The sequence below is a fragment of the Nicotiana tabacum genome, chromosome 10 (assembly GCF_000715075.1).
Source record: "Nicotiana tabacum cultivar K326 chromosome 10, ASM71507v2, whole genome shotgun sequence".
In the NCBI taxonomy this organism is placed as follows: domain Eukaryota; kingdom Viridiplantae; phylum Streptophyta; class Magnoliopsida; order Solanales; family Solanaceae; genus Nicotiana; species Nicotiana tabacum.
The window spans coordinates 110,608,480-110,621,566 of NC_134089.1; the positions used below are offsets into that span (position 1 = coordinate 110,608,480).

The 13,087-nt window shown below is 35.9% G+C and overlaps 1 protein-coding gene across 1 annotated transcript; it reads right to left on the bottom strand.

Annotated features, from left to right (window-relative positions):
- Positions 1-7,952: 7,952 nt before the first annotated feature.
- Positions 7,953-11,883, bottom strand: LOC107773300 (uncharacterized). The gene is made up of 3 exons (XM_016592735.2): positions 11,475-11,883; positions 10,178-11,335; positions 7,953-9,513 (listed from the first exon to the last, which is right to left on the bottom strand). Exons 1-3 carry the CDS (start codon positions 11,659-11,661, stop codon positions 8,219-8,221), a joined length of 2,640 nt encoding a protein of 879 aa, XP_016448221.2. The 5' UTR covers positions 11,662-11,883; the 3' UTR covers positions 7,953-8,218.
- Between the last annotated feature and the right edge of the window lie 1,204 nt (positions 11,884-13,087).

Sequence of the window (13,087 nt, forward strand, 5' to 3'; positions counted from 1 at the left end):
GATTAGCGTTGGCAAGTGGGTCGGGCCCCATCCTAAATGGGCCTAAGTAGGTCAGTCCTAAGTGGATCGGTCCTAAGTGGGCCGGTCCTAAGTGGTCTCGGGCTTCACAGGCATTTTGTAGGAACCAGCCCAGGACCGGGACCACGAACTAATAGTCCCAAAAAGCTAAGTAGGCCGGTCCCGGGCCTAAGTAGGCCCAACGGATAAACTTTCTATTTTTTTAAAATTTTATAGAATTTAGAAAAAAAGATGGTAATAAAAATATCTAAGGCAATGCATTATAATTTTTATTATAGCATTAACAAAACAAGGCAATATCTTTCTTAGTCTTCCTCTCCCCTATGGAATGAGCACAACAAGATGTTAATACCATCATTGAGAAGAAAAAGAAACTAATCAAGATGTGCCAAAATACAAGTTTCAAATTAATTTACATTGTATATATTACAAACTTCATAAATCCATTAAGGTCCGGAGGAATTTCCGTTGGTGGTGGTGGAAAAGAAGCATGGTCATCACCGCTTCCGAGTGAAGCAGAATCCTCCGCAAGTTCAGCTAGCATTTCTTTGTAACCTTCGTCTACCTCTGGTTTTGATTCAGCAAGTCCAAAATTTCTTCTTTTCGAACGGATTCAATCTCTGAAAAGTACTAATTTTTCCAAGCTCTCCCTTATAGACACTCTATAATCACCGAGTTGAAGTCTTGCTTGACTGAAAGCGCTCTCCAATGCCACTGTTGAAGCTTGAATAGTTAAAATGTCTTGAACCATCCTTGAAAGAATCGGAAAGTGTTTTTCTTTGTCCTTCCACCATTCCAAATATTAAATGAGCCGTCGGGATTCACTTCCTCAATTCTCTGTGATAAATAAACTTCAAGATCATTTAGTAGTGAAAAATCACTAGTACTAGAACCTTGAGAACCCCTGAACCTGGCCCAAGCACTAAGTGCTCTTACTCCCGCAGTTCTTTTAGATGATTGAGAATCATAAGAAGAAGGAGTTGGAACATTTGGTCTATCCTGATCTAATGCAACTTGATAAGCATTATAAATAGTTTGAGCATTTATTTTAATTGAGGTTATTGCTTCTGGAAGTTTAGACAACTCCTCTTCTTCAAGTGCTAAACCATTATAAACAGTTTCATACCAAAATTGAGGACCTCCTAATTTCATAGTAGGATTTAACAAAGCAGCAACACCATAAATAGGGGGAATAGGGAAAAAATATTTTTTAAACTTTTTTTCTCATAGAATCAATAGCAAGTTGATAAATTTCTCCACCCTCTGAAAAATTAGCAAACAAATTTGCAAGTTCTGCAATATAAACTAAACAGTTAGAAATAGTAGGATAATATTGCCTAAAAAATTCATTTGTAGCAATATAAATTTTTTTAAATAAATCTACAAGCATTTTAACATTAGCCCAATCCGCATTTGTAATGTGCTCATCAGCATCACTTACATGAGCATTAAATGCTGAGTTTATGGGTTTCTATATTCTGCAACAACTAAACTTTCATACATGTAATATGTGTCTTTTCAAAGCCCCCCCCCTCCCCACCGACCTCCAAAATATTTAAAAGCTAACTTCTTGCCACAAGTTTTACACTTTGCCTTATTTTGTGGAATTAGTTGAGTAAAAAAAGGCCAAACAATAGATGTTTCTAACCGTTTGGGACGTTGTCTAGAAAAAGTAAGGGTAGTAACAGGAGGGTCAGATGGGGCATCATTTGGATTATCATTAGTTGGGTTAACTTCAGGAGCATGACTAGTGGGTGTATCGTCATCCGGTTGCATTTCATCAAAATCTATTTCTTCGTCATCATTTTCATCAATAGTTGGATTACCATAAAGAGCATTCATATATTCATGGTTTAATTGACCACCAGCGCCAACATTATGCAAAAATTGACTCTCAGTAAATTGTAATAAAGTATTATCACTATCAAGAATAGCAGCAGGTATAGGACGAGTATGGGGTTTGGGTCGGGGAGCTGGGGGAAGTGGAGGATGAATAGATTGGCCACTAGATTCGCCCCTCTTGGATTTTCCGTTACTTTTACCAAAAAGTTTTTTTAAGAAAGCCATTGTAATTAATCAAATAATAGAAAATAAATAAAACAAACAAAACTATAATATTAAAAATTATGGGTTGGAACGAGTTTACCGAATTGACGAACAACTTGTTGAAAATTGATTATCGTTGAAGACTTGAAGACTTCAATTCACCAACTTCACAATTTTTCGCAAATTTTAACAATAAAGTAAGCAATTATAGAAGAAAATTAGAGAGAGATTGATGATTTTGTGAGAAAAGTGAAAGAATTAGGGGTATTTATAGTTGAAAATAGGGAAAAAGTGTAATTATAAAAAGTTTGGGGTTAAAATAAAGTTGGGGGAGGGGGGTTAAATGGCTATTTTGTAAATAATCAACGGCTATTTTGGCAGCCCAAATGACTACTTTTTAATGCCCAAATGGGCAAAATTTTTTTAAAAAAAAACTGACCGTTGGACCCGTTTAGGACCGCTTGAACCGGCCCACTTCCCAGCCGGTCCCGATCCTCGTCTTGCGGGCCTCACGCATAGGACCGGTCCACTACCCAGACCACCTCCCTACGGTCCCAATCTTATACGGTTAGGATCGTTTAGGCCCACAACTCATATGGATCGCGATCCTGGGCCGGTCCCGATCCTGGGCCGGTCCCGGTCCTGGGCCGCCCACTTGCCGGCCCTAAGCTAACTTTAATGAATCTTATGATCAATATTTTGGGATTTGCAAAATGGCACTCTTAGTGATCATTGTTAAATCACTTAACATTGCTTTAATGGCTCTCATCAATCAATGTTTTGGGATTTGTTGCTTCCCTTTAATTGTACTTAGCGTTAAAGGTTCATAGGATCTATGTTTTGGAATTCGCAGATTTGCCCACCTTTTAGTTTCTCGATCACCGGCAATTGTTTATGCTTTTTATACAGCAAACTCGCCTTAGATTAGAAGCGTTGCGAGATCTAATGTACGAAATAAGAATACGTTTCAAGTTTTCTATCTTTAGCTTTCCAGCAGATCCATGTGTTATTTTAAAACAATGGTTTTATATACAATGGCAATGCCATTTTTTTTTTTACATTAACACTACAAGTTTAACAAAAGCAATACTCCACTGTTTCAATTTAGATGAGATAATTTGACTCTGCACGGAATTTTAAAAAAAAAGAAAATTTTGAAACTTATGGCCTTAAAAGTTTAAGGGGTAAGAACTTGGTGGGACCATGATATTTGTGTGATTATAAAAATTTATCATTAATGGTAAAATGAGTAAAATAAATAGTTTAAAAATCAAATTATTTTCAAATTAAGAAATGTCTCATTTATTTTGAAACAGACTAAAAAAAAAAGTGACTCATCTAATTTGAAACGGAGGGATATTACTAATTAATTACATCAAGTTACCAGCTAACGTTTTTCATAATTGATTACCTTATAAGTACATGACGTGAATGTATAAATATTTTTTAGTCAACTGGTCCATACAACTTAAGCTCTTTCTTAAAAGCTGCACACTCTAATTTGGTCAGTCTCTTGTGATTTCTGTGTGAATTAAAATTAACCCCGGCGCACCTATGAGTGTGTAGAAAAGCAAAAGTAAAAAATATTTTGATGAATTCATAATTAGTAAACTAAGTGTAAATTTCGGTAAAGGTGGTATATATGTACTGTCAAAGTTGTTACTGTTTCTAATTTGGAGTTTCATTGGCATTATCTGGTTGGTCTTGACAGGAGCGGCTCAACGGATCTCATGCCCTAAGTTTTAATAATATTGAGAAGTTTTTAAATTTAATTATTTTATAAAATATTTATACTAACAATAAAATTTGCTTTCCAAACAATAAATTAATCATTTAAGACAAAAAAATAACAAATTTCAAGAAAAAGAAAAAGGAAGAGGTCCACAAATTTTGATTTGGCTATTATCACACACAAGAAAAAGGAATAAATAACATAATATCTTAAGTTTTGAGCATTAACGGTGTCAAAAATGTTTACTCCTTCGTCAATTTAAGCGATAATTGTAGTTTATTTTATTAAGTAGCACTTATTGGTGAATATCTAAAATAAATTACAAATAACCTAATATAATATATCAAATTACACTAAAAGAAAACCGGTGTATTAAAACTTTTGTTTTCATGCAGTTTGAGAAAATATTGTAAAAGAAATTTATTATGTTATCGATATATATAACTTAATTCATATAAAAAAAAGATAAATTTAAAATTGAAGAGTGAAGCAAATATACTAATTACTGAGTGAAGAAAATTATCATAATTTATAAACTTATTTGGTATAAAATAATCTCAATCAAATAACAAAAAAAATATACTGTAACACTTTTCTTTATAATAATTATTTATATAAATTATATAATAATAATAATAATAATAATAATAATTTAATTAAATTTGGGGTAAATAAATTTAAAGCCTAAGACAACAGTCTCACTGCCCAAGTCTTTAGAGCCGCCCCCGCCCCCGTGCTCTATTGTGCTGGAGAGTGGAGACAATAAACAGATGAAAGAAACTCCTTTAGGTTGATCTATTTTTTTTTTTCTCTATATCTCTTGCTAAACTTTTAGTAAACGTTTCTTAGATTTTAACTACTTATTTTTCTTTTTTCTCAAAACGAAAACAGCACAGAATTGGATTCGTATTGGAAAGCACTCACAATACTGATGGAAAACAGGTATAAACAACGAAAGCAAATAGTCAGGATTAATTGCATGTAATATAGACAACACATAATCATAGATTTTAATCAACCATAAGATCAATACTTATCTCTTGAAGCGTGACAGCGATCGCGAAAAGAGCTTCCAAGCAAGAGCGAAAACGTCCACGGGATCATCTTTCAGTTCCACAGTCTTCTGCTGTGTGACCCGAATAATGACCGGAATAAGCGAAACTCGTGTGGGCGAGTTTCTCCTAGGAAAACTGTATATTAAAACCATAGCCTCTTTATGGAATAAGACCTTTTTATATAGCCACGGGTTTTAGGGTTTAAAGCCTTTTTCTAAACTTGTTGGGTCTTACTTTTCTACTAAGAAATATAATTCCATTTAATTCCTAATTATTCGGTCACAGCAGGGACCGCAGTATTTAATTAACGAGGCTTCCTATTATGGACTTAATTCGAAATATCCGAATTAATACAACCATAATAAATTACGAATTATTCCACTAAAAATTCGTAACTGCACTCCTCAGTTCAATTTCGAAATTCTTCCATTAAACATTATTTAACTCCCCATGTTAAGATTCAGATACTAATCGAATAAATTAAATTACTGACAATTTAATTTATTGATTATTTCCTTTAGACCTTCGCTTAACTTATTTCATGTGACAGATACAAAATTCACCTGCAGGTTTTACACATGAAAACTTATAAGCTTTCATAAAGGTATACCATCAATCTCTAGACCGAGACATGAATTTCATCAACTAATTATTACTTCGCCAATGTATATCATCATTGTCCAATTTACCAGGCATATTGACCCATAAAAGAATCTTGTCTTTTAGTAAATCAAAATAATAAATAATATACACAACTAATAATAATTATATCAAGATTAAGAGTATAAGTACATTTAATGGCTAGAGAATTTATTTTATTAAGTCAGTATAAAATACTTATCTTTACTTGGTCCGTTCAATACATACAAAATGTACTAGCACAAGAAGTCGGAATTAAACCATTCTCATAATCAAGATAAATTATATTTAATCTTGTGCTACAATCATTCCTGATGGTTTGTCCAATTCAATCACCGGATTGTGAACATGATCATTTATACTTATAAGAACCAATGATTTAATCTTTCGTGTATAAGCTAAACTATATACACTAAATCATCTACTATATAGGTAACGAACACAAACGAATATATGATCTATTTAAAACTTTGTTAAACTTAAATAAACAATTGTTCCATGATAAATACTATATCCAAACCAAAATTCATGGTTAATAGTATATATCCCAACAAATATGCCAACTTTAATTGGAGTAATTAACATCATAACAGATTACGAATCAATTGATACATGGGGAAAACCAATATGTGAAGAGAGCATAATCAATCACCTCCAAATTTTATCATGCTCCTCCCTTTTGAACTTTTGTAACGTAAATATGCCAAAGTAGCATTAGGTCCAAGATACTTCGTTTTCGTTAATCTTATCAAGGATTTGATTAAAGAGCAAGATATTGTATCTATCAAATTAAAGAAATTTTGACCGGAAGGAAATTAGGTCATGTTATCTAAACCATTGTGATTTTAATAAGCTACTCCATTTATTTGAACGTTGACTTAATGTTGAACTATTTTGAAGTAATAATTTGTTATTAGTACAAAATGTATCTTTCATACAGTATCAACATATCAGCTGCGATTGAAAAAATTGACTTAATAAGAAAATTAATTAAATCGGTTGGAAAAAATTCCAAACAACAGATCCTTTTTATCTTTATGTTTTTCAATGTTTTCTTCAACGGACATGCATTAATTAGTTATAAAACAAATGCAATATACAATTCTTGTCCCTTTGAAATGTTAAAGAAAATGTACTATAGATGAATTTAAAGGCTACTCCTTCCGGTCCAAAATAAGTGATTTTTTAGCTTTTTTCTTGTGGTTCAAAATAAGTGATTTTTCTATATTTCAAGAATGAATTAGAGCTCGTTTGGATGGGCTTATTTTAAGTAGCTTTTAAGCCAAAATAACTATTAAGCCATAAGTTAGGATTTCTAACTTTTGACTTTTGGCTTGTTTTTGTCATTTTAGCTTAAAAATAAGTGCTTAAAAATACTTTTTTACTTTATTCAAATACTACAAAATGACTTAAAAGCTATTTTAGCTTAAAAGCACTTGAAATAAGCCAATCCAAACGGGCTCTTAATTATTTTTTTTTACATTGTCCTTGTAGTAATTAATGTTGGAATATGTGTTAGGAATATTTATGAGAAGAGATTGTAAAGGTTAATATGATCAATTTCATTACTAATTAATGTTAAAAGGTGAATTTCTTAATATGTGTGAAAACAACCAAAAAATCACTTATTTTAAACCGGAGAGAATAATAAATAAGGTATCTTCATAGTTAAGAGAAGCCGGGAACGCTCAAATTGACAGGTAAAGTCGTTACCTTGTGCACAAGGCTAATAAATAGATTAATTAACTTAATTTCCGATTAATTGTAGCATTAATAATAATTCATCCCTTGGCATCTTACAAAAATAAAAACGGTCGAGGACAAGAAGACCTTTAATGCGATCAATTAGGACAACATTGAATTACGAAGACTGGTTTAACAAAAAGTGGTACTCCCTCCGGTCCAAAATAAGTGATTTTTTTAATTTTTTTCACACAAATTTAGAAATTCACCTTTTAATATTTATTAGCAATGAAATTGACCATATTAACCTTTACTATCTCTTCACATAAATACTTCTCACACATACTCCAACATTATTTACTCCAAGGGCAATGTAGGAAAAAAATAATTAATTTATTCTTAAAATATGGAAAAATCACTTATTTTGGAGCACAAAAAGGACTAAAAAATCAATTATTTTGGACCAGAGGGAATAACATACGTTATTGCGTGTTAATTGTAATTTATTAGCACCAAAATCCACAGTGCTTATAGAACTTATTTTCATTGATTACCTACTTTTATGGTAGATATTTAGGGAACTTTTGTAGGCATAGCGAACTTTTGTATCCCTATATGGTAGCATGTAGTACGTTTTTTTTAAAAAAAATAGAGACCTTAATTTCTTTTTAACTTGCTTCGAAGACGAAATTAAACTACTATAATAATAAATTTCGATAATATTCTTGAAGATGGTGATCGCTAGCTACGGCAGCTCATCAAAAGAAAATTAAATGAGCATAGCGAGCTCTTAACCAATTAGAAATATGTTAAGAGTAAATGAGAGGAAAATAGCTATATACTCTCATACATGAAAGATTTATGTGACACAGGAAAAAAAATAAAGATAACAATTAAGCACACTCTTGTTTATCTAAATACCCAACCCACCTGTAATTCAAGAAATCAAAAATAACTTACAAAAAAGAAGAAGAAAGCAAAATTAAGTAATAACCCGGAAACAGAGCAAAGTGTTTATAGTATAATATCTATGTCAAATAATTCCCTAAGGTGAAATAACGAATCCTCCCAAAACCAATGTCAAGAGGAGTGACACTGTTGACATCAGAACAACTGAAGGAGTTATTGCCTTCTCTGCTGACGACTGGGAATTGAGTGGTGAACTCGCTGGTGAATGAATGTCCGCCGGAATGTTGTCGCTGGATGCCGGAGCAATACTTCCTGTTGGCGGGCTTGATGACGTGGGAGATGAAGTCGGAGAAGATGCATTGGATGTTTGCCCCTCTGCTGGTGACAGAGAAGGCACTTGGGATGTGTTTGTGGGTGCTGGAGATGCAGAATGACTCTTTGAAGATTTTGTAGGTGCTGGACTGTGAGCTGACGGTGCATGCGATGCCGGACCGGTTGATGTTTTTGGAGAGTTTCCAGGAGCACGAGCCACGGGAGATAGGTGTGAACCTGAAACAGGGGATATCTTTGAAGTTGTGGGCGTTGGAGCCGTTCCGGGTGCATGCTTATTCGGGGTTATGTGTGAGAGAGGACTAAGGGGCACGTGTGACGATGCAGGAGTTGGAGCCTTTCGAGGTAAATGGGCAATCGGAGATGAGTGGGAACTTGCAGGCGCGTGTGACGTCTCGGATGGAGCCTTTCCAGGTGCATGGGAAGTTGGAGATGAATGGGAACTAGCAGGCGCGTGTGACGCCTCGGATGGAGCCTTTCCAGGTGCACTAGCAGTTGGAGATGAATGGGAACTAGTAGGCGCGTGTGACGCCACGGATGGAGCCGTTCCAGGTGCATGGGCAGTTGGAAATGAATGAGAACTAGCAGGCACGTGTGACGTCTCAGATGGAGCCGTTTCAAGTGCATGGGCAGTTGGAGATGAGTGAGAACTAGCAGGTGCGTGTGATGCCTCAGATGGAGCCTTTCTAGGTGCATGGACAGTTGGAGATGAGTGGGAACTAGTAGGCGCGTGTGACGCCTCGGATGGAGCCTTTCCAGGTTCATGGGCAGTCGAAGATGAGTGGGAACTAGCAGGCGCGTGTAACCCCTCGGATGGAGCCTTTCCAAGTTCATGGGTAGTCGGAGATGAGTGGGAACTAGCAGGCGCGTGTGACCCCTCAGATGGAACCTTTCCAGGTGCATGAACAGTTTGAGATGAGTGAGAACTAGCAGGTGCATGTGACACCTCGAATGGAGCCTTTCCAGGTGCATGAACAGTTGGAGATGAGTGGGAACTAGCAGACACGTGTGACGCCTCAGATGGAACCTTTCCAGGTGCATGGACAGTTGGAGATGAGTGGGAACTAGCAGGCGCGTGCGACGTCTCGGATGGAGCCTTTCCTGGTGCATGAACCGTAGAATGTGTTAGAAAAATAGAAAGACACGATTGAAGAAGAAAGAATTATTATTATCCCTAAAGAGATATTATCCGTATATTGTTTGGAGAAAGACAAACAAAGCCACAGTATACGCAAATCGACTTGGCCATTACTCATGGAAGGCTTGAATTTAACGAGTAGAAAGAACTTTGTTTAGACTAGTCATTTTATTTTATGAAGAAACACATTTGTATAAATTAATTAAGACTTAAATTCATATTCAAGTTAATAAATATTTTCTCCGGTCCTGACCAATTTGCTTTTTTTCTTTTGGTCCAAAATAAGTGTCTACTTATATAATTAAGAAATTTTTTTCCAAAATTACCCTTATGTACGTATCCCTAAAAAGTCTTTTACTCCTCATATTAACTATACTGCAATATTTAATTAAGGGTAGTTTAGTCACACTAACTATTTTTGTCTAAAATTTTGTATTTCCTTAATGGGTGTGCCCAAAGCAAATTGGTTACTTATTGTGGACCGGGGAGAGTACTAAATTAAAATACCAAGGTTTTGATATATAGTCTTGAACCACATTTTGCCTTTCGACGTGATTATATATATATATATACATATATATATATATATTTAAAAATATCAACCTGAACGTGTGTTGGAACCAGTACCTGGAGGCACAATCGATGATGCTGCTGTTGGCGCCTTTCCTGGTGCATGGACAATTGGAGATGAGTGAGAACGAGCAGTTGCAGGCGACACCCCTGTTGGATCCTTCACTGGTGCATGAGCCGTAGGAGAGAAGTGTGTACCTGTACTTGGAGAAGGTGGGTTGGAACTAGTACCTCGAGGCACATTCGATGATGCTGGTGTAGGCACCTTTCCTGGTGCATGGGCAATTGGAGATAGGTGGGAACCAACAGGAGCAAGTGACGCCCCAATTGGAGCCTTTCCAGGTGCATGAGCCGTAGGAGATAGGTGCGCACCAGGTCTTGGAGACACATGCGACAATGCAGGTGTTGGAGCTTTTCCAGTTGCATGTTCTGTCGGAGACAAGTGGGACCCAGCAGGGGCAAGTGACGCGCTAGTTGGAGCTTTTCCAGGTGCATGAGTAGTCGGAGCTAAATGTGAATTTGAAGGCACGTGCGACAATGCTGGTGTTGTAGCCTTTTGGGGAGCCTGAATCGTTGGAGATTGGTGAGAACCGGTACTTGGAAGTCCATGCGACGATCCCGGTGTTGGGGCCTTCCCTGGAGCAGGTGAAGCCAATGTTGGAGCCACAACTGGTGCATCCGATGATGCTGGCGTTGGAGCCTTTTTGGGTGCATAGGTCGCCGGAGATGGTGCATGAGCAGTTGGAGATGGTTGTGGACCATGACGCGGAGTCACACCTGATGTAGGAGCTTTTCCAGGTGCAGGAGGCGTCGGAGATGAGTGGGAACCAGCAGGTGTCGGTGATGCTACCGGAGTTTTACCTACAGGAGAATCAGAATCCGGATTCCCTTTAGGCGACGGTGAAATGTGTGTTGATGATCCTTTAGGTGGAGTAGCCGTCGTTGGAGTGTGAGTGGATGGAGCCGGAGCTTTGGACGGAGTAGCAGGAGGAGAAGGAGGCGGCGGTCTAACAGCTAGAACAACTATAATCAATTTTTGTCCTTCTTTACACTTATCCTTTTTGCCACTAATAAAATAGAATGGACCAGAGCGATCAAACTTGAAAACAGAGTTGCCATCTTCCATTTTCTTAATCGGATTTTCTGTGTTGCACTTGTCATAGGCATCCTTATTTACCTCCAATACTGAATCTGATCCTTTCTTATACTTGAACACTGTCACACGTACAAACAAGAAAAAAATAATTATCAAATAAATACTAAGTACAAATAATATAGTAACATCTTTTGGTGCAAACAAACAAATTATCATATAATGGTACATTTTTGTAGCACGGATAATTGGAGAACTTACAAAGAGTGTCATTTACTTGAAATCTCAAACGCTGAGCCCAGTGGTCGTAACTTTCAAGAGGATTAAGAATCCAACCATCTGTGCCACCGACGTCGAATTGATAAGCGTTCGAACAGCTGATCTGAAAAGCCAGCAGCAGTATCAGCACTGGGGCATGTCTCGGTGGAGCCATGATAATTTTTCTCATGGTCCTATAGAGTCTGGTTTTATGGGATGGCTGGCTCCAAAAAGAGTAAGAGTGTAGGAGATTTTGTCTCTGATATAATAACTCTAAATATAACGGAAGGAATAAAGGAAGGAAGGAAGGAAGGAAGGAAGGAGGTTCACCAACGCTGTAGAAATGTAATGTAAAAATGGGGACAAATGAAATGGACTAGAAACTGAAAATCTGAAGAAGAGAGTGAGGAATTGAAACTGAAAGAAAGGTTTGAGGGGGAATAATGATGTTAGATAGATTATATAGTCTATGCTTTTGAGTTTGACATGTGTGTGTTCCCGGGGGTTTGGGGGGGAGGGGGAGGGGGCTTGTGCCATTGCAAATGACAAAAAAGGAAAAGAATTTGCAATATACATAGATCTCGTTTCCGCTGGATAATGAGAAAAAAGTACTCCCTCAGTTCACTTTTACTTGGTATGTTTATTAAAAATAAATTTTTATTTTTACTTGTCACTTTATGCATATCAAGAGAAGACAATTTTTTTTCCTGTTATATCGAAAGTATTTTATTACTTATTTCAAATTATTTTCTCAAATCCAATAAAAATATATTAATTAATATGTGTATCATGGTAAATTATATACTTCATTTTTTATTTCTTAAGAGCGTGAAAAATTAAAACGGGCCAAATAAAAGTGAACGGAGAGAGTAATTGTATATAGTATTTGAGATTAAGCACATGGATTAAAGTAACATACGTAATGGTAAGGGAATTTAATTACACGGACTTTAAGGTCGAGAGCAAGCTTTTAATAATACAATGGCCAAATTGATTGGCTATTGGATGTTGTCCAAGCAATTCGTAGAACTCAAGAAACTGGCTTTGCATTTAATTTTCACCAATGACTTGTTTTAGTGAAAAGAACAAGAGCCTCAAATCCGACCCCCACTAGTGGAGTTCTCGGATTATTAATACAAAATGGCCCCAACTTGTAGAATGTAATTAAAAAATGATAAATGAAGAAAAATATGTTTTCAGATAATACATTTAGAATGAAAGGTACTGGTCATTCTTCAAAAGAAAGTTTTAAGATTGCAGTTCTATATAGATGAAAAACATTAGAGAAATTTCAAGTAACCTGCAAAACGATGGAGGAACGGCACTTATTGTACAGAAAATAGCTGCATTTTCCATTGTCTCTGGCTCTCTGCTGTCACTCAAACAAAAAATGTGAAATACTTTTTGGGTTTAAGAAAGATTTAAATAAATGAGTGGAATTTAGGGTAAAAAGCAACTTTTTTTAATGGAAATTTAGTTAAAAAACAAACACTTCTCTCACAAAATTTCAAACAGATACGACATGACTTTTTGGACAACAAAATATACTATCGAGAGAGCTTAGTATGTTTCACAAGATAAGGCATAAGTTTATAAACTTCTATTTTGTTTTAGAA

What these genes read in the sequence shown, in the direction of transcription:
- LOC107773300 (XM_016592735.2), bottom strand. Translation starts at nt 11,661, where the DNA reads ATGAGAAAAATTATCATGGCTCCACCGAGACATGCCCCAGTGCTGATA. An exon ending in TCAAGTAAATGACACTCTTT is followed by an intron (nt 11,336 to 11,474) that starts GTAAGTTCTCCA and finishes TACGTGTGACAG; the next exon opens with TGTTCAAGTATAAGAAAGGA. An exon ending in ATCATCGATTGTGCCTCCAG is followed by an intron (nt 9,514 to 10,177) that starts GTACTGGTTCCA and finishes TTCATGCACCAG; the next exon opens with GAAAGGCTCCATCCGAGACG.